The sequence below is a fragment of the Neophocaena asiaeorientalis genome, unplaced genomic scaffold (assembly GCF_003031525.2).
Source record: "Neophocaena asiaeorientalis asiaeorientalis breed wild unplaced genomic scaffold, Neophocaena_asiaeorientalis_V1.1 scaffold42, whole genome shotgun sequence".
Classification (NCBI taxonomy): domain Eukaryota; kingdom Metazoa; phylum Chordata; class Mammalia; order Artiodactyla; family Phocoenidae; genus Neophocaena; species Neophocaena asiaeorientalis.
This window is the reverse complement of record NW_020172633.1, coordinates 107148-129299: the sequence shown is the minus strand read 5'-3', so window position 1 is coordinate 129299 and position 22152 is coordinate 107148. Positions and strand designations below refer to the sequence as shown.

The following is a 22152-nucleotide window of genomic DNA, read 5'->3' as shown; positions in this document are numbered from 1 at the left end:
CCTAGCAGAGTTCAGGCATAAGTGCTATTTTAGCTTATTCCTCAATCGTAGATTCTAAATACTTGACCCCCTTCGTTGAGTGCCAGAGACCTGACTTGACTTGTCTGTGGTTTGGGCTCTAATTTAAAAGCAATCAACCATGTCTGAAGAGTGTTTGAAATATTTATATTGTATCCATGGAAAGGATGTCATCTTTTATTTTCTCAAGAGTACAGTTTCTTTAGCACGCTCTCGCTGCCATCACGTGATGCTCCGTTTGCTCCCGTGGTACCGTTGCCTGTGGGGCAGTACATTGTACACGAACATCTGCCTCAGCCCAACCTTGGGAACTTGATCTCTTCCAGGAGCCCAGCATGCAGAAGAGCGGCTTGCTCGTGGCTCCCAAGCACATACTTAATCACTGGAGGGGACATTCTTTTCAAAGTGTCCTCAGCTCCATAGTCTTATAGGGAGAGAAACAGGAACCAGATGGGTAGAGTGTGGGTTGATTTTTTTTTTTTTTTCATCTGTTGACTGATGAACTTCTGGTGCCTATTTGCAAGGTTGCTTTGAGTACGTGAGCTGGTGGCTAGACCAAGTCATATCCTCTTTTTCCTGATTTGGAACATAGAAATTGAAGAAAGCATTCTGCAGAACCCAAGTGCCGAAGGTCTGAATTTGTCCCGAGCCCACAGCAGTAAGGACGTTTTCCAAGAGAAGGATAAAGCATGTGTATTTTATTTAGAGTGGACTGTTTTAAGTGTTATCTTTTCATTTGGAATGAATAGTAGTTCTCCACATGCCATTAACCAGTTGTTAGATGTGAGAATTCATTAGTTAAATAAGCCATCACGGTGTGTGGGATGATGTGAAATGAACGTTAGCTCAGCTCCTTGATTCTGAGCATGGGAAGTTTTCCTTTTCTTTGTTACAGATTTGGGGGGCTTTTTGATATTCATTACAACAAAAGCGAGAGCTTGCTGATCTTCCAGATTTTATTGCCAAACGAATATCAACACTAGTCACTGGCTTCTTCTGTAGGATGTATGGGTTTCCTTTCTCTCCACAAAAGAAGACATGTCTAAACTTGCTTATCTCTCTATAGGACAGTCGGCCCAATATGTCAAGACCTCTGATCACTAGATCTCCTGCATCTCCACTGAACAACCAAGGCATTCCTACTCCAGCACAACTCACAAAATCCAACGCACCCGTCCACATCGACGTGGGCGGCCACATGTACACCAGCAGCCTGGCCACCCTCACCAAATACCCCGAATCAAGGTAATCCGAAAAGCCGCAAAGTCACGCTCCAGAGTGCATGTATTTGATGATCTAACTGTTTTTCCTTTGACCAGCTTAGCAGTGCAGCCTCGCCAGGGCCAGGGGTAGGACATGAAAGCATCGTGTGGGCCACCTGTTATGGAGGCAGCTCTGGGACATGACTGTAAATCTCCTACGAGTCAGGGTTTGATCCAGAGATTAGCCGAGTACGTGTGAAAGTATCACTGAGAATGGGGTTCTGTGATATTTCACCCTCTGAGAGCTTCACGTTTCTCAGCGTAGTAAGCAAAGGATGATGATTTCTACCCCTGACCTTTCTTCTGTCCTCTTCTTCTAAAACACGCTTTCTTATCGAGTCTTAGAATTTTATAGTTGGCCCAACTTGTGAACTGGAGAAAAAAAAGAAAAGAGAGACTCTTATCAGTAGGGCAGTATATTTAGAACAGTTGGCAGAAGTACAGAAAGATAGCCTTGTTTGAAAAAAAAATGAAGGGCAGTGGAAGTTATGAACGCTCGAGGCAGATAAGCAAATAGGAAAAGGGTATGAAGGGGGAGAGTGGTTTATAAATGGGCGTGTACACCACACTGATGCGAACTCCCCTCCCACGCCCCCCTCACCCATTTCTTTTTCTTTTTTTAAAAGTTTATTTATTTATTTGGTTGGGCTGGGTCTTAGCTGCGGCAGGTGGGCTCCTTAGTTGCGGCAAGTGGGCTCCTTAGTTGCGGCATATGAACTCTTAGTTGCAGCATATGAACTCTTAGTGGCGGCACGCGTGTGGGATCTAGTTCCCTGACCAGGGATCGAACCCGGGCCCCCTGCACTGGGAATGTGGAGTCTTAACCGCTGCACCACCAGGGAAGTCCCGCCACCCAGCCTTTTCTAAAGGAGTTTCCAAGGAAACAATTTACTTTGTGCCCCAGGACACCCCTCCTCGCTCCACCTAGATCTGGGGGCTGAGGCAGATCCTATTAGGGAATTTATCTTCGGGCCATTCGGCTGGTGGGTAGAGGAAGAGGCATGAGCTCACGTAGGCTGATGTCAGGAGAAAGGGTGTTTCTCTGCTTGTTTCTGCTCAAATGGAATGGAAACACAGCACTTGGGCTTCAGAAAAGCACTCATTGCATTTCTGAGAACCTCCTACAATATGACAGGTACCAGGTAACTTACAGCCTAAGAAGAGAGCACTGACATACGAATCACTGTCATAACTGCACAAAGACTGCTTTTGTGGTTTTTGTTAGTCTCACTTCACTATCTGATATTTTATGAAGGAATGTGAAGGTTGAGAAAAGATGAAATATTTTCCCTCTCAATTTCCAGATTTCATTTCTACAATAGACATGAAATGATTTTTAAAAAGCAGATGTTACAAATTCAGTTACCCAAAACACTTGTATATTGGGAATTCCCTGGCGTTCCAATGGTTAGGGCTCCATGCTCCTACTGCAGGGGGCATGGGTTCTATCCCTGGTCAGGGAACTAAGATCCTGCAAGCTGTGCAGCATGGCCAAAAAAAAAAAAATTTTTTTTTAAAATGTATATTTTAAAATGAAATGATCATATCAGTCAGTTGTTAGTATTACTGAGTCTCCACCCTCCCCAAATGCATTGTTATTGGATGCTACAAAATTGTTACATGTTGGTTGTATTTCTTAAGAGTGTCATTATATAAGGAGGTTCTTTTTTTAAAAAAAATTCTATTTCCATTCCTTCTAACCTTCTAACACCAACATCGACAGTAGAAAATCACTGTGCCTCTTCAGATGAACACTTAATTCTAGGGGGCACGTCACCAAACAAACATAAGTCAAAAAGCAAGTTTCGACGATAGCAGAATGCACTGGTCTGATCTGGCGGCCTTTTCCTTCAGTCTGATTATTAGACTGTGATACAGGAGGGAAGTTAGTCATTACACTGTTTGCATGTGGTTGTAAACGGTAGGTTTTCTCGTGCTCATTGCAGCTGGGTGGGTCTCTTCCCACTGCCTAAGGCCCACCAGGGTTTTGGCTTTTGTGAAGCTCACCGGTGTCACTTGGCGTATTGGCAGTGATATAAGATAGACGGTGAGGGACTCTGTAAATTCAGTTCCTCTCTCTCAAGTCATTTGCCATTTCAATCGTGTCGATGCTTGGCAGTATGAAAGACCTCTGATAGTGTCTCATTTGGAGAGCCTTCCTCAGGCCAACTTTCCATGGGTATTTCTAAGAGTCCCCTTTTTGTCCCTTATTATTTTCCCCCTGAGACGTGCGTCACGTTTCATGGATCTCAGTACGGATTCAGAACTCTTGGTATCTGTACTGTCTCATATGGGAAACACTAGCCACGTGCAGCTTTGAGCACTTGACGTGTGGCTGGTCCAAACTGAAATGTCCTTTAAGTGTAAAATATACACTGGATTCTAAAGACTTAGTGCCCCCCAAATGTGAACTATCTCAAAAATTTTATATTGATTTCATGTTGGAGTGATACTATGATAATATATTGAGTCGTATAGATAATAATAGAGTTAAATAAAATATATTAAAATTAATTTCACCTGTTTCTTTTTACGCTCTTTTTTTTTTTTTTGTGGTACGCGGGCCTCTCACTGTTGTGGCCTCTCCCGTTGCGGAGCACAGGCTCTGGACGCACAGGCTCAGTGGCCATGGCTCACGGGCCCAGCCGCTCCGCGGCATGTGGGACCTTCCCGGACTGGGGCACGAACCCGCGTCCCCTGCATCGGCAGGCGGACTCTCAACCACTGCGCCGCCAGGGAAGCCCCTCTTTTTACTCTTTTAATGTGGCTACCAGAAAACACAAAATTACAGACATGTCTCACTATTGCTGTTGCACAGCACTGAACTATATATATGCACAGATTTTTAAAAAAATCTCATTAAACCTCCCCCTCCCGAAACCTGATTCTTACACTCATCATAAATTGAATTTCTCTTTCACCAACTTAATTAGAAAAGATAAAATTGTTCATCTTTCTTTCTTGACCTTTCTCTATGCTTCGCTGTCACCTCTATGCTCCCAGTGTCCTGGGAGCAACATCAAAAATAATATGTGGTTCATTAGTCCCAGGTTTGAACGCTGACGCTCCCATTTAATAGTTGTTTGGCCATGGATAGGTTCAATTTCTAAGTGCCTGTCTTCTGTCTTGTAAAATAGACACAAATACGTCTTCTTCCAAGGTTATTGGGAGGATTAAATGTGATTATGGAAAGCACGACATGGCCCTGTGCCCAACACGTTGTATTGCCTTTATACTTAATCTTCTGCCAAACCCAGCAATTGTTTCTTTTCCAACTGCCTTCCAAACTCCAAATATATCCCATTCCTTCATTTCCTAGACCACAGAAACAGCCTCACTTCTGGATACTTGCCTGGATTTATAAAGGCTCAAGGGCCTCCTTGCCTGCACCTTCTGGTCCTTTATCTTTTTTTTTTTTTTTTTTTTTTTGCGGTACGCGGGCCTCTCACTGTTGAGGCCTCTCCCGTTGCGGAGCACAGGCTCCGGACGCGCAGGATCAGCGGCCATGGCGCACGGGCCCAAACACTCCGCGGCATGTGGGATCCTCCCGGACCAGGGCACGAACCCGTGTCGCCTGCATCGGCAGGCGGACTCACAACCACTGCGCCACCAGGGAAGCCCTTGTCCTTTATCTTTAACGTCCCCACCTGTCTTGGAACTGCCGAGCTATTCCAAGATCATCTTTTTTTGTTAGGAGATATTTTTAAGCCTATGTCCAAACTTTTGGAAACAAGCCCTACAAGTAATTTATGTTTCTGTTGCTTACACCTAAAACTGATGACACTGGCTGGAAAACAATGCTGTGGATGTTGAATGGACCACTGTGTATTGCTTTGCTTCCTCTTGGATTTGGGAAGGGGCGGGGGGGTGCTTGGAAAGAAATTAAATGTTCATTTCAAAGCAGCAGTCAGTTTAATGGGACCCATCCGCAACTTTTAGTAGTCAAAGATATAGGGAAGAAATAGTTCTTCGTGCTTTTTCCGCAGATGTCAGATGCTCCTTCCAACTTCTGGGAAAATCTCTCACATATATCAACCTTTTGGGGATAAATTGTAGGACATTAGGTTGCCCCTGACCATAGAATTACAAGTAATTCCAAGTTGAGCTCTCTAGCTCCTGAGTGTCTTGAATACGTCTCATCCTACTGGATGAGGGATCCTACGCTCCCTCTTAGAGCACCCTGGTTCCTCTCTCGCTCACACTTTCCTTGGTGTAGCCCAGTGGGGAAAAGGGCCTTTTCCTTGGTTTTCTTTTCTAGGATTTCAGGGGGAGATTTGTAATGTAAAAGTACTAAGTTGTTTGTAACAAGTGATCCTAAAGGTGTCCTTCTATAATTTCAAAGGTCCTGCAAAGGGCCTTTACTCCATTTTGAAATATTGTGGGTGATTTTTTATTCTGTTTCTATTTCTTGTCCTCTGGGCTAAAGGCTACCTTTAGAACATTGTCCCCAGAAAGTGGTACATTGGACCACACAGCTAAACATTAGAAGCACCTGCAAAGCATCAAAAGGCCATGAAAGGCCATGCCCCAGACCAGTGAAACGGGAAACTCTGCGATTTTCCTAAGAGATCCTGATTTTAACCATATGGCTTTGTATGGTCCCTCCAACTGAACATAGGCCTCTTACTTAATGAATCTCCCATGCTATATCATAATGGCCATTCCACCAAAGAAAATACATTTTGATCTTCATTTCTTTAATTAGCAAGGTTACCTGGTTCCACTGTCTGTGCACCCACATGCCCTATTTTTTTCTGTTTTTTTGGCTTGTACACCCTGAGTACGGATTCAATATGCAAGTTGACGTTTATATTTTACAACAAGGTTAATTACTTATGTTGTTATTCATTTTCATTACTGGGTGGTTTTTATTTTTTTATAAATTTATTTATTATTTCATTTATTTTTTTGGCTGTGTTCATTGCTGCGCGTGGGCTTTCTCTAGTTGCGGCGAGCGGGGGCTACTCTTCATTGCAGTGCGCGAGCTTCTCATTGCGGTGGCTTCTCTTGCTGCGGAGCATGGACTGTAGGCGAGCGGGCTTCAGTAGTTGCAGCACGTGGACTCAGTAGTTGTGGTGCATGGGCTTAGTTGCTCCACGGCATGTGGGATCTTCCCGGACCGGGGCTTGAATCCGTGTCCCCTGCCTTGGCAGGCAGATTCTTAACCACTGCGCTACCAGGGAAGCCTATTGAGTTGTTTTTAGCTAACAGGACTGGACATAAAGGCTTCAAATTAACTGAAGTACTGCATACATTCGTGGTGTGGTCTGTCTTTACCAACATTTCGTGTGAGATGCAAAACAGTTCTTTGGAAGTGTTTATGAGACGGAGGCTGAGCCACACCACCTCAGTGAAAAACACTGTTCCCTTTCAGGGGAGCCTACAAGTCTCCAATTTTCGTTGCTATTTTGAATTGCAGTCACCAAGAAAAACACCCAGTTCAGACCTGCAATAATTTTACATCAAATAAGTAAAACCAAAAATATATATATATTTTTAAATAGATATACAAAGAAGATAGAAGATATTTAACAATTTGTTACCCTGATTTCTAAGTTGTAAATATCTAGGCATATGGGAGGTGGACCTCACTTGTACTCTTGCCCTGAGCCTCCCAGATTTTAAGGACAGACCTGATCATATCTGACTCAGAAATCCAAGGTACCCACTAACATCATTGGTAACAAAAAATCTAGGTATCTAATTTGTCATAAATAAATAATATTGGTACCAAAGTACATGGCCTCTTTAAAATCTCCTACTGTTGACAGTGAAATATCTTCTTAGCCACACGTGTGTGTGATATTAAAGAAATGTTCTATGCTTTAAAAGAAGACGTAAGTCTGAGTTCAAAGTTAGGTCTGTGTCATCATTTACTGTCACCTCGAACGAAAACAATATTAACAGCAGTTATATTGATGGTTATTCAGATGTGGACTTTTTAAAACCAAGAAGTGGGCAGATACTGCTGGTTAACCACACCTATGGGGTGGCAGTGAGGCAGGGATCTTAGCTAAAAGAGCTACTAACCTAGAGGTGAAAGACACAGTCTCCTGTTACAACCCCCTGAGCCATCCGATCTGCCTGCTTGACAGAGCTTTTGTATATTTTAGACCAAGTATATGAGTTAACTCCGACACAAGGAGATTATGCTGAATTGGTCTCTCCTAAATTGCAGCGGTTACTAAGCACACTGGCATATGTAGGTAATTGCAAAACTCAAGAGACTCAGCTTTCAACGTTGCAGTCGACACCCATGGCCACCCAAGGGGTGTGTGTATCTGGAGCTTCAGCATGGCGATGCCAGGCATGTGTGCCTTGCCAGTAGAGATCTGGTTTTGGCAGGCTTCACCCCCGATGTGCCGGCCATTCCAGGGTGGTTCCGTGGAGCTGCACTGAAGGAAAAGTGGGGCACTTGCAACGTTAAGGGGTTGGTCCGCACTCTCAGGACAATTAAATTCTAATGTCTGGATTTCCGAGTAACTGCTGTGCACCAGCCCCGGGGGTTTTCTGTAATCCCGTGTCAGGGCTGGGGGTTCTGTGCTCTGGCTTTGACTTCACAGTTCCAGGTCACGCTACGGTCCCTAGACACACGTGGTGTGTCCCACGTTGTCATCACACAGGCTCACACTTCAGGATCTCAACAAAAATGCCCCCAAGTTAATGCATCCTGTTTGTTTGCCAAACAGTTCCCTGAACTTTCTTTCAGAATGATTGCGTGGCACTGAATACAAAGCTTTTTATTATGACCTGCTCTTTAGATCAGCATGATTTATAGTTCAGTATCTATCTCAAGTTGTTTAAAAAAATCACAGAATAGGTTATTGGGGGTTTTTAGGTGAGTGGACATCAACCTGGCATATATAGTCAGTCTCAGCAAAAATGGAAAAAGAGAACGTATCCCTGCTGCTGGGAAAACGCCTGTGGAAATGCATACAATGAGGACAGTCTAGTGGTGAGCAGTTCTGACTGGTTGATCTTAAAACAAAAAAAAAAGAATATTAGTTTACGGAGGGATTAAAAGGAGGAAAAGCACTTGGCCAATGAAAAATGGAAAGTTTTCTCCAGGATTATAGGGACAAGTTTTCCTCTGCTCTGTTTCTTCTTTTCATCTTACAACAATGCTTTTCCAAAACTGCTCCTCACTTATATAGGCAAAGAGTAAATGAAACCAGCTTCAAAAGACTTTTTTTTTTTTCCTTCAAAACGATGAAACTGAATTTTCTGTTTAGTGTTGAAAGTCCAGCTTCAGTAACTTAGGCTGCATTGCTGGCAGATTCAGCAAACTTTCTTTGCCACTTGGGCACAACATGGGCCTAGCTTTTAAAGTAATCTAGCTCATCAAGTCTTATCTTTGACAATCATTTAAAGAAAAATGCAGCCATATTACAGGTACTGGCCTGTAGTTTTCCCTGTCATGTTCTTTTTTTTCATTCTACAGATTTATTCTGTGTTCCTTGTCAACCAGGGCATATACTGGCCAACAAAAGTCCTTGCTCTCTTGTCGTTTACTTGGGGGCAGGAGAGGACAGACAATAAACAAGTAAACAATCAATTAACAGTATTTGAGTTGGTAGTAAGTAAAGTAGGAAGAAAAATAAAACAGGATGAATAGCCTTGGGATGTAGTTTGCTTCCTATGTTAAGTCTAAAGATAATTTTATTCTATGGTTTGTTTCTTCAGGATACATCTTTATTAGTTGGTCTACATTTTCAAGACAAAATCTAGTTTACATTTTAGAGTCGATGTAGAAACAGGTTGTTGTTGCTTCAGTATCACAGGTCACACCTTATCAACGGCCTCTTCTGAGTTCTGTGATTCACCTCCTGTTATCTGATGTGTGGCAAATACATATGTTCACCCTTCATCTCAGCAGGAGGGAAGTACAGGGTGAAGTCTACTGTCTGGGCTATGGGTGTGGAACAGCTCCAGGCCAGACCATCATCTTCAGATCACCTTGCTAGTTATATTAACCATGATTTTTTTTTATATTAACTCAGTTCAAATGTCACTTCTTTTTATTTTATTTATTTCTTTATTTGGCTGCATTGGGTCTTCGTTGCTGCGAGCAGGGGCTACTCTTCGTTGCGGTGCGCAGGCTTCTCATTGCAGTGGCTTCTCTTGTTGTGGAGCACGGGCTCTAGGCCCGCGGGCTGCAGTAGTTGCAGCATGCGGGCTCAGTAGTTGTGGCTCGCGGGCTTAGTTGCTCCGCGGCATGTGGGATCTTCCTGGACCGGGGATCGAGCCCGTGTCCCCTGCATTGACAGGTGGATTCTTAGCCATTGCGCCGCCAGGGAAGTCCCAACTGTGATATTGTTTCTGGTACATTTTCTGTAATTTTGCAGTTGGTGGTGACTGAAGTTAGATTTGGTGTTGACCAAAGTAGAGAGTTAACAGATGTTAAAATAAATGTGGGCAGGAGCCCCTTGGAGGTAAACAGTAACAAGGCCAGCGGCTCCCTTAGCCTGATCCTTAGACCAGGAAGGTGAGGGCCGCCTTGCGCCCCCCACATGGTGCTGGTGCCTTTGATGGCAGAGCAGTAACACTGGGTATTCAGCGTGAAACAACTCAGGACAGGACTGTAGGTCACGTTCTCGATTCTTATTAACTTCCCACTTGCCGAGAACTCAGCCTCAGCTTAGCTAGAAACCCTCTTCCTGAAAAACTCTTTCTTCCTTAGTTCTCATCCTTGTGTTCTTGGTACCTAGTATCCGGCCTGGCATAGGGGACATTCACAAGTTTGCTTGATATATGAATTAATTACTGGGTAAGATTCTGTACCCAGAGGCCAGATCCTCAAAACAATGAACGTCAAGTAATTGAATAAAGCTATTCAAAATAGAAAGTTACCTTTAAAGCTGGACTGGGCTCGTTACCTATATCATTCCGTGTGCCACCATAAGCTATTTATAGGAGGGGCTGTTGCAGATAAGAACACGCAGCTCTACGAGGCTCAGCAACGCGTTCAGTCTTATTCAGCAAATGGGGAAGAGCCAGGATTCCAACTCCCACTCTGACTCCAGGGCCTTGGTTTTTTAATTCTTCTATAGCCATGCTTCTCAATCCTGAGGGCATGTTAGAATCATCTGGGATTCAAAAAACAACCTGGTCCTTCCCACAAAGTTTCTGATTTCATTGGTCTGGACCTGGGCATGGGATTTGCTAACGCTTCCCGTGTTCAGCTATGCAGTCCATCTTCCCACCTTCTGGAACTGTGTTCTAAAGGTGAGCTTTAGCCAAGGGGACAGCTCATCTACAATATCTCAAGCTATTTTATTCTCAAGGTGGCCTTCACCTAACTCTGGGTCAGCGCTGGGGCGTGTGTGAGCCCTGCCGCCCCTGTGGTACCGGAGCTCCCGGCCTGGTCTCCTGCCGTCCAGTGTCATACAAATGCAGTGCTATCATTTTCTATGTGTGTCATGACTTTAAAAAGTCTGCAAAGCACCGCCTTAGACTGGGCAATGGGATAAATGAATCTTGTTCTTATTTGCCTGTGGGTTTCAGGAAGCTCTTTTATTCATGCCCCCATGTCCAGTGCACACAGTCGTCCCACAGCAAGGGACAGAGTTGGCCTTGGACCAGTGATCTTGCCACCTGCTGATGGCCACTGGGTTGACCTGTGAAGAGAAAATCATTAGCACAACATTCAGTGACCAGCTTCGGCCCCAGCACGCTGTGCCCACGGGAAAGAGTGGTCTACTGGATGCCAGGATAGGTAGGGCTGCTAATCAGGTTAGGGGTGTCTAGGTCCACTGATGTGTTAGTCACCGCCTCTCTGCTGGCCTCCTCCCTTTCCCGTTGCTACTGGAGAGTGGACCTGAGTGCCCCGCGCTGTAGCAAACTATCGCAGGTTCACACCACTGCACAAAACGCACGTGCCTGCACCAATCAGAAAAATTGTTTTTAAAAAATTTTTAATGTATTTCTAAAACATGCCCTCTAAGCTTACACTTTAAGTTTTAGCACAAATAATACATCTACCAGTAGTCATCAGTGCTTTGAACTGTGCCTGGCAACGCTTGATAAGTATTTGTCGAATGTTGAATGAGTTTTGCTTAGTTGAGTTGAGTGAGTTTTGTTCTGACCTGGAGCAGCTCAGCCATCACAGGGCTGCTGCAGTGAGAAGGTCAAACATTTTGAATCATCAGGTGCTAACAGTGATGTCAGATCGTAACGGCAAGCCTAGTCCAATCTGGGCAGCAAAGATTAACATCCTTTTTCCTTCAAGGCAGAGACCAGAAAGGAATTTTCTAGGTTAATTACGCTGAAGGGAAAAGGTAAGGAGAAGGGAATAAATCAATCCAGTCACAACCCAGAGACCAATGAGCCAGATTAACAGAAGGGTGACACCTGCCTTCAGAATGTTTTCCTCCAACTGATAATCTCCTCCCTGAGCCCCTCGGATCATCTCCAGATGCTTGAAAGAATGCAGATTCCTTGTCTCCGGCCGCCATCTGTATCCCAGGATGTGAGGGAAATGAGCAGTGTTCATTGGCATCCAGGCAATCCACCTGCATCTCTGAGTTTGGGCCACAGATCTGCAGAGAAGGGCAGTGAAACAGCAATGCATCCCCCTGCAGCATGGTGGGGACAGCGGTGGTGTGGCTAGAGACACAGTGTGAGAGCGAGGCTTTTCTTAGTGCTTCTGGCTTGATTCTCAGCACTTGGGACAATAATACGGACTGTGCTCATCTCGATCTGTCGTGATAAATGGTGTCATTGGACGACGCCAGCGTTGTTTTTGCCCTGTGTTCGTTATTGTACTTTCATGTTTCCTGCCTCATCATACAAGAAGTACTTTGATAATAAACTATATGTCCTATTTACTTGTTCGAAAAAGTTAATTCATAGGTATTTCGTAGAAGATTCTGGTAATTTCCTACAAGGTTAATATGTGAAAAATATGTTCCACTTTACTGTGTTCTCGAGAACAGTTCCAGTAGAAGGGCTTAAAATTGACAATGTTATTCTCCACAACCCGGCTCACATATCTCCTATGACTTTGGTTCCTTAAATCCTGTAGTTTCTGTTGGTCACATAACTCTGATTCTGGTTGAGTGCTTCGTTTGAGAGCTTTTTTATGGCAAATGAGAACCAACATTAATTTTAGGTGAATTTCCAAAAGACAAACCGCATTTTGGCTCCGTAGAGAGCTTTGTGGGCCGAATATCACACCCCAGAGCTTGTGTCTACCATATAGCTCTTAATTCCGTCTTCCCAGACTGCTATGGTCTACTTTGCAGAGAGATGAAATCTCTCCGTATCTCTCTGTGCAGGATACAGCGAGGTGTCTATGCTGTGTGTATTCTTGCCTGAAATAAAACAATGCACAAGTTATTCTCAAGTTGGGGGAGTCTTTTTTATTAAGCCAATGCAGAAAATAAACTTCCCCTCCCTTAATTTCTGAAGAGAAGCATTTATTCAAAACAAAATCACATGATGTTATAATTTGCATGTAAACTCTGAGGACTTAAAACTCTGGAAGTCACACTGAAGGATCCCTTATGGGTCCACTGAACACCCAGATGCCCTCTGCTGAAACTTGAGCTGTGGTCTTAGAAGAGTCAGTTTCACTGCATCTGCCATGTCTGCCAGTTTGTTCTATTATCAGTATATAAATAACCCATTAAAATGCCATTTCTTTTCATTAGAAATGCAGGATTTATTGACTCAGGTTGATGAATTATCAATATTATGTTTCTGAATGGTTACTCTCATGGTGCCTGGAGATAGAAAGTAGCAACAATTTGTCTCCAAAATAGCAAGCTGAAGTAGGTGCATAATGCTTGACGTGTGGATTCTGAATGTGCCCAGGGTGGTCCCGGTGGGAGGATGAGGGATGTGAGAGGTGGTGAGGGATGAGAAGTCAGTTGTGCTCTTACAAGGCGTATGCATTTCATGTGGTCATACTCCAAAGGCAGACACCCAGAAGTTCCAATTGGGTGGCAGTTCCATTTGCAAAAAAAAAAAAAAGTTTAAAAAAACCCCAAAACTTTCTTCAGTCCCACAATTATACAGTTTTTTTGCTGGACTGTCTGAATCTAATCAAGATTCAGTGTCAGTAGAAATGACACAGTCACTTGGATAATGGCTTCCTGCTGCCACATAAACGCCATGTGTCGGTTTGCTTAGTAATGACCTTGCTGTTTATCTTTTTTGGTGGTAATGATTATTTTTACTCCTGTGCAACTTTTCTTATTGTGTTCCCCATATTCAGAAGATAAATTACAACTGTGCATAACAGCTAACCACCACTTTCAAACAATGGCGGAACTCACCAGGTTCAGAGGGCTTCGTAACCGAGAGGTGAATCTGAACTCACCCAGACCTGTTTCCATGATTTGAGCTGAACGTGCTCCATAACTCCCACCCAGCCTCATTAGGGCTTGGCTAGGTGCCTGCCAACCCTCCAAAAATTGATTTTTTTTTTTTTTTTAAAAAACAGCTTAGAAGGTCCTGAGGGCTTCAGAGCTTACCTAAAAAATGAAAACCTTTCTAGTCTCAAAGTGGTGCAAGAGAGTTAATGTCAAAGAAAAAAAGAAGGATCTTTTAAGTGTATCCTGCCGATCCATAATCTTAGTGGTACTTAAGGTACTTCATCACAACATCACCATTTTGATGATACGTTACAGAAGGAATAAGGTGGCATGAAGGGTGGAATTCAGAGAAGATTGTTGGACACGTTAAAATGGGCTGGAATAAAGGTTATAACAGTGAAGCAAACCTGGGGAGCCATGATCAGTGTGAATGAAGCTCTGGTCTCCACTCTGGCAGACATCTGTGACGATCACAAAAACCCAACAGTGACGACACAGTCTGTATTTCCAAACACACGTCCTGACAGGCTCTTGAAGAACCCATTTGTAATCCTTTATGGAGATTTAAAAGCTTCGAGAAAGTAGTTATTTGTAAAAGAAGATTTGGCTTTAGTGTACTTTCACTCAGGACTTGCAAATGAAAAGTTATGTGAACAAAAGATAGGGGAAGCAAATGGTTATCAAATGACTCCTGCAGTCTGTCCCGTTCTCTATATGATCACAGAAAGGAAGAAGAAACATGAGAAATTTTTGTCATTAGCTGGGATACTTTTGTTTCTTCAAATGTTTTGCAGGTCAGGGCTTGTTTCTGGTTTTTGTTGGAAGGGACAGGAAGAAACATCGATAGATACACCTACCGCCCAGCGAGTGTATGGACCGGCTTGATGCCTTTGGGTAAATTCTTAAACTGTGGTAAACCAAGCCTGAGCCCCAGAAGGGCGTGGACGGTTACACAAGACACGCACCTGTGACAGCACATCGTTGACCGTGGTACAGCCAAAGGCAGGTGCTGTGAACAGCCACTTTCCTTATTTCTCAACCCCACACACCCGAGAATGTTGTCTTTGAATCACGAGCTGATACAAACTTCATATTTTTCACATGTCACTTTTGATTTGGTGACTATGTAAATAATCTTGCGACATCAATTCGAAATCTTAAGCTTCTGAGAGTACAACGCCAACCAGGTACATCATGAAGAGGCAATTAGACGGTGTTTCCAACAGAAGGGTAGGTGGACATTTTTTATATTCTTTCAAATGTGTAGATCCTTCTGAAGCTCTGTAAACATGACTCTTGTCCAATTAGCAACTTTCTTTCCTTCTTCTAAGGAGGTATAACTCACAGTCCTGGGGCTAAATCTCCTCCCTTTGTCTTTGTCACCTCAAACTCAAAAGCCTAGTTTCTGAAAGTGTTTTTAAGCCTCCTAGTCACTCTGAAGTCATACAGTGACAGAATAATTCATTTTCATTCATCCAACCACCTTTCAATACTCCTGAGTATTTGAATGATACTCATAAGACTCTTGAACGGTGTCGGTAATGACGTGTGTGTGTGTGTGTGTGTGTGTGTGTCTGTGTGTGTGTGTCTGTGTAGCAGGATAGGGGTACAAAGGAGACAGTATAGATTCACTTACTTTCTTCCATACATCTTCTGTTAGGTTTTCAAAAAGCATTTACCTCGCCTTTAAGTAAATTATATTTTTCTTGTTCTTTCTTTTTATATGAAGCGCTGTGTGAAGCCTCTGGTTTTTTCACTTCTAGGTACTAAGCAAAATATGTAAATACTTCCCTGTAAACTTCTGTTTTGCTGGCTCCATTACAAGTAGGAAAAAAATTGTTAAATTGAAAATAGAAACAGCTGGCTCGCCCTAGCCCTCTCCTAGTGTCATATAGTTAACTGGATGCTTTTATGTGAAAGGACTGCTGTGACGTACTGTAAGCCAGTCCCAGCAGCCTGGGCTAGTGAGATACCAGAGGAAATAGGGACGGGCTCCGTTCCACATCCTGTTTTTACTGATAGCCTCAAAGTATGGTGGAGAGAGTGGGGCCGCTGGGAGAGCACAGCCACACGGGGATGGGCTGAGTTCATGCCATTTATGAGGGAGATGGAGGGCACAAATGGAAGAGGCAGGAATGTTTCATCATATAGGAAGGCACTCCTTCAACAGCTGGGGCTGCTAACACTCAGAATCCCAGGAATAAGAACAGTCACTCAAAAATAAGTTAAATTCGACGGGAACACATGCAAAAGGGTTTGCTTATGTAACAAGACACTGGAAACGAGAAAACTGGAGTGCAGCTGCAAGATGCAGAAAGGTTGGCGGGAGGTGTCTGAGTGGGAAAGGAGCAAGTGTTCTGGGACAGACGGACACTGAGAGTCGGAGACAGTGTCGAGGCTGGGCTGGCCCTCCCTCTTCCAGGACGGGAGGCTGCATAGTTCAGCAGTGACCTGGTGGCTCTGCGCCTCAGTTTCTCCATCAGTAACATCGAAGTATCACCTGTAAATACTCTACCATTGCTGTGAGGATTAAAGCAGATAATCCATAGAGTTTTTAGCAGAGTGCCTAACACAAACTCAAAAAATGTTTTATAACATTTTTTCTCTGAATAGTAATTATTACTGTAAAATGGAAAACATATTCTAGAGTTTTAAGTCAAGAGAAAAAAGAAGTGTGTCACAAATACCTCCAAATATAGAACAGCCCGTTGGGAGCGGTGGGGGTGACCTGGGGGGCTGACTGGTGCACACGTGCGGGCTTGCCTGCCCACAGAGAAAGCAAGGGGAAGCCTAAACAGAAACCGCTGGAGCCGAAAATACCAAAGTGGGCTCCCATGGGACACCATGATGCTCTGATCCAGGACTGACCTTAAAAAGTAGCCCTTTGCCCTAGAAATCATCTTAAAACAGACACTTGCTCAAACCAAAGAGCAGGACCAGGTGATGTAAAAAGTTGTCTTCCGGGACTTCCCTGGTGGTCCAGTGGTTAAGACTCTGTGCTTCCACCACAGGGGGCGCAAGTTCCCTGGGCTGGGAACTAAGATCCCGAATGCCCGGGGGCACAGCCAAAGAAATAAAAAGTCTTCCGATTTAAGATGCACAACAGGATTTTATATACCATCGGATTCTGTTTGGGCATTGCATGTCATCTCCAAAGGATGAAAATCTGTCCACATTTACGGAGCCCAGGCTTAACCGAGAGGCAGAGCGACCACTGGGCAGTAAGGGAGTGGCCCTGAGCTGGGCTCTGCAGTCCCACTGCCTCTGCGCTGGTGGACTGGCTGCAGTGTCTTCACCTGTAAAATGAGGGTGATGGTGTCTACCTAGCAGAGTTGTTGTGAAGGCTCAGTACTGTGCCCTGCATGTGGTGGACACTCGGTAAATGTAGCTCGTATTAGACATCCATTTATTCCTCGTAAAAATTCTTTGGACAGGGTATTATCCCATTCCTCAAATGAAGAAATCAAAACTCAAACCGATTTGGTCCTGAAGATGGTAAAGCCAGGATTCCAACCCAGGCCTGTGAGTCAGAGCTGAACATCCAGGGGCTTCCGAGATATTACTGAAGGCACCACGGCCAAGCTCTTGTGCCCTCACATGCTCTGCTCAGGTTGACCCTTTGAGAGAGATGCTTCTCACTTGTTGGTGTTGCCCACCTCACCCAACAGGCTCTTTCTTGCCTGAAATCCCTTCTCCAAGGCCCTGTGCCCTTCCCCTTACACCTGGTGATCCTGAAGACCCAGCACAGGGTTGCCTCCCGTAGGAAGCCTTCCCTCCCTGCCCTGGGCTGGCTAGGTCCCTGTCCTCTGTCCTTCCATAGCACCCAGCAGGAGTGTATCATGTTCATTTGAAGAGGCCTGGCAGAGCACCAGGAACATGGTCGGCATTCAATAAATGTAGGAATAAAAAGGCTACTTTTGTAAATTCTGGTGTTTTTTAAAAAATCAAGTTAATTATAATACATTTTTCATAGTAAGCAGTTAATGTAATTTCTCCTAATTTAAACAACTTTCCCCATGAGTCAGGGGAGGAGCCTTGAGATTCTTGGAGGGTCAGCAGCCCCCTGCGTGGCTCTGGGCTCCCTCTGAGTCATCAGTATTGCCGTCAGCGATCAATTCTCCAAAACGCCGGGTTCCGCAATTGTTGGCGCTCTCATACATTTTCTTATATTTTAAACTTGCTTTTCCTTTCTCCCCTACTTTCTTCAGCTCGGTGTATCATTAAAGAAAATGATGTTGCCACAGGGAACAGGTACTGGAAACGCTACTTCCCCATAAGTAGATATAATTTGTTCTGTTTGCTTTTACTTAGAAGGTATTTTCTTCCTTCTCTTAAATTACTTCCATCCATTTCTATAACAAGCTCTGAATTCATTTTTATCTGTGTTCATGAGATATAGATGAACTTCCCAAGTCTGGAAACTATAAAGAACTATTTCTAGAATTTTGTTAACAGTTATAAATGAATTAAATGCTGTGTGATAAGTAAGGTTTCAATAACAGTAAGTTAACTGGTGATTTTTTTTAACATTATAATAATACCCAGCTTAGCAATCTCCCCCCCCCTTTTTCTTTTTTTGCTGTATGCGGGCCTCTCACTGTTGTGGCCTCTCCCGTTGCGGAGCACAGGCTCCAGACGCGCAGACTCAGCGGCCATGGCTCACGGGCCTAGACGCTCAGTGGCACGTGGGATCTTCCCGGACCGGGGCACGAACCCGTGTCCCCTGCATCGGCAGGCGGACTCTCAACCACTGCGCCACCTGGGAAGCCCCAATCTCCCCCTTTTTTTAAGAAAAACTTTTTATTATGGACATTTAAAAATATATGCTTGGACTTCCCTGGTGGCACAGTGGTTAGGAATCCACCTGCCAATGCAGCAGACACGGGCTCGATCCCTGGTCCGGGAAGATCCCACATGCCACGGAGCAACTTAGCCCGTGCGCCACGACTACTGAGCCTGCGTGCTGCAACTACGCGGCATGTGCCTAGAGCGTGCGCTCCTAGAGCCCATGCTCTGCAACAAGAGAAGACCCTGCTCGCCGCAACTAGAGAAAGGCCCGCGCTCAGCAACGAAGACCCAACGCAGCCAAAAATATAAATAAATTTATTGAACCCTCACATTGCAAAAAGTTTGAGATATCAACCTAGCACTTCTCTTCCCTTCCACCCATTTTGTATCCTTCCTGTCCCATCTCAGCCGAAAGGAGGGAAGGGGACCCACTGGTTGCAATGCTGACTTTTCTGTCCCCATCTCCTTCCTTCCCTGCTGTTCCGAGTCCAGGTTCCACTGCAGTGACAGCTCCCCACACACCTCTCGTTTGTGTACCCACACCTACAAACACACACACACACACACGCACACGCAACTGCACAACACAAACACACACACCTTCACCCAGCCCTCTACCTCATTCACCATCTTCCTTAGGTATAATATATTAGGACAGAAACTTGGTTGGCAATCTACTAACTTGAGTTAGTAGACATGAAAAAGTATGAAGCCACAAGTGCTTCTGAAAACAAAATTATTCAATAGAAAAGTAGTCTGTAAATCAGATTTAAAAAAAAAGTAACATCCTACTGATTAGTGGACTCGTGGGAGGGTGTCCTCCATGGCCTTCAATGTGACCGTCTTCTGCCCATCCCCCCAGGGGCAGCATGGAGGGTTTACAGCCAGCTCTCTGTCTAGTCAGCTCTCTGTCTAGCCAGCTGTGCATCCTAGAGCGTTACATTCTCCATTTGTAAAACGGGACGTTGATCTAGGCCATCCTGGAGATTGTCACCTCTAAAAGTGTGGTTGGCTATTTAAGAAAAAGTGCTGTGACAGTTCAGAGTGACAGAATGACTGACTGAGAGCATCTCCAGTCGACGATGTCGACTTGCTCCTCTCTGGTGTCTCTGCTCATCCGCCTTTGCACTGGTTCTCAACTCAGGTGTTCATTAGACTTCCTTGGGGAGCTTTTTAAGAGATGCAGATGCTTGGGTCCCAAGCCCGACCAATAATTACATCAGAATATGTGGCACTGGGCATCTGTATTTTTTGAAAGGTCCCCAGGTGATTCCATTGTGCAGCCAGGGTTAAGAAGCACTGCTCTATACAGATGACACAGTAGAAAGCAAAGCAAAGGAGGCAGGACTTGGATAAGTTACAAGCTGCATCTGTGAGGAGCTGTGATTTCAGATAAAGTGTTTTGATTGTCTCACTTCTAAAGGAGCTCTTCTCCTTAACATCGCTGAGAGCATAGCCTGACATCAGTCCCCATCGCCCTCAGAACCAAATCCAAACTCCTTGACCTGGCTTACACAGCTCTTTGTGATCTGACTTAAGCTGATTTCTGCTGCCCCAGCCTCATTTTTCAGTTGGCCCCAGTGGAGAGTAATCACATGTCTGTTTTTTTCCAGCTTCAAGCGTTTGTATCTTCCCTACTCCTCTCCTTTCTTATCTAACCTTACCTCCCACCCCTGTACTTGGCCAACTTCTGCGTATCATTCAGGTTCTCCAGTGGACTTTCTTTTTCTTCCCTGTGTACTCCCATAGCCCACTCTGCCTACCCACTGGTGCACTCAATCACACTGCACTTGACCTGCAATTCCCAGCCCCACAGACTGTTAAATTCCACAAAAGTCAAGAGTGCAGTTATTCTCCACTGCGTCCCCTGTATTTCACATGGCCAGGTTGAGTGAATATTGGTGGAAAGAATGGATGAATAACTGAATGACTACACAATAGAAAAGGAAAGAGCAATTCTTAAGGAACTGAGTCACGGTAAATTAGAGAAACCAGGTCCTCTAAATGAATGACTACACAAGAAAAAATTCTCAGTGATTGATTCACATTAAGCCAGGTAAGTCAGGTCCTATCCCTATATTCTCTTTTATTTAAGACCATTCTTTAATGCCAGGGAGAGGGGGAGCCACAGTGAGGAAGCAGACTAACTTTCCACCAAAAGGAGCTTAATTTCCTTGGAGATTTGGGCTGCATTATTTCCACCATAAACAAAAGTAGTCAACAGAGTTAATACTAAAAAGCAAAAAAGAGGAATGTATTTTTTTTTTTTTTTTTTTGCGGTACGCGGGCCTCTCACTGTTGTGGCCTCTCCCGTTGCGGAGCACAGGCTCCGGACGCACAGGCTCAGCGGCCATGGCTCACGGGCCCAGCCGCTCTGCGGCATGTGGGATCTTCCCGGACCGGGGCACGAATCCGCGTCCCCTGCATCGGCAGGCGGACTCTCAACCACTGCGCCACCAGGAAAGCCCGGAATGTATTTTAATATCTGTTAATGCATTTTTTAGTGAACCTTTATAATTCTTTTAATTAATGAAATATTTGCAGATAAAAATGATAGTATGGGGGCTCCCCTGGTGGCGCAGTGGTTGAGAGTCCGCCTGCCGATGCAGGGGACGCGGATTCGTGCCCCGGTCCGGGAAGATCCCACATGCCGCAGAGCGGCTGGGCCCGTGAGCCATGGCCGCTGAGCCTGTGCGTCCGGAGCCTGTGCTCCGCAACGGGAGAGGCCACAACAGTGAGAGGCCCGCGTACCGCAAAAAAAAAAAAGATAGTATGTTTGCAATTTACTTAGAAACTCCAGAGGGGGAGAGGGAGGCATAGAGGTACAGGTGAAACAAGACTGGACAAGAATTGATAGCTTTAGAAGCTGGGTGGACACATGGGGGTTCATTATATTATTTTCTCTGCTTTGGCATAAAGTTTGAAACTGTCCAAAGTAGAATGTTAAAAAATAAATGTCAAAAAAAAAACTTGTGGAAGGAAGGTTCAATGAGTGTTAAAAAAAAAACAAACAAACAGCTGTACATCATCCGGAGCAAGCTTGGTCTTGGTCAGTTGAAAAACAGGAATGTTCTCAAAGGTTAGCAAACTGTAATCAGTTCCACATAGTTTTCAGGCACCAGAGTTTACAAGTCACTGCAGTTGATTTGTAACTCCATTCATATGTCCACAAGAAATACAGCCTGTGTCGATGTTCCCCTCTATTTGCTTAGCCAAACAATGCTTTTCCACAGCACATTCAATCTCGAAACCGACCCAGGACCCCACTTTACGATCACTGGCACCACCCGGTCTTTCCGCATTGTTTTCACAAATTCAAAACCTCCTCCTTTTAAAGTTAGCAAAAATCTGCAGCAGTGTCTCTTTTTTATTACATCAAACATTTGTTGACCCAAACGCAGGGACTCTTTCTTCTCCCAGGGGCCTTTCACTGCAGCCAGGAATGTGCATTCATGTGCCCACGGGTTCTTCCTTCCCGATCCCGCCGTCCTCCTCCTCTCCAGCTCCTTCCGCCCCGCGCAGAAGGCGGGAGGGTTTTCCCACCAATTTCAGGCCACGCCCTTCCCACCTTCTGGTCCGCAGAGCGCGCCCTCCCCAGCCTGGCGTGAGCTCGAAGCGGAGGTTCCGGGCCAACGCAGGTTCCGGGGCTTCGGTGGGTTTCTCGTCTAACGCGGGGAGTCCAGTCCTTCCAGCTTCTCACCCCCTTTCGTCTTGAATGATTCCACCTACAGACTCCATTTTTCTCACTGCCTGGCCCAGAGGTGGCA

The 22152-nt window shown here is 44.8% G+C and overlaps 1 protein-coding gene across 3 annotated transcripts in view; it reads left to right on the top strand.

The window, feature by feature from the left end:
- KCTD1 (potassium channel tetramerization domain containing 1) overlaps window positions 1-22152 on the top strand; it is a 180368-nt gene that overhangs the window by 134068 nt on the left and 24148 nt on the right. For 2 of the 3 annotated variants that reach the window (XM_024739374.1, XM_024739375.1), the window contains exon 2: window positions 1085-1263. In XM_024739374.1, the coding sequence (XP_024595142.1) occupies window positions 1085-1263 (179 nt within the window). Of the gene's footprint in view, window positions 1-1084; window positions 1264-14391; window positions 14828-22152 lie in introns of all 3 variants that reach the window. The other variant, XM_024739373.1, reaches the window with a different exon arrangement.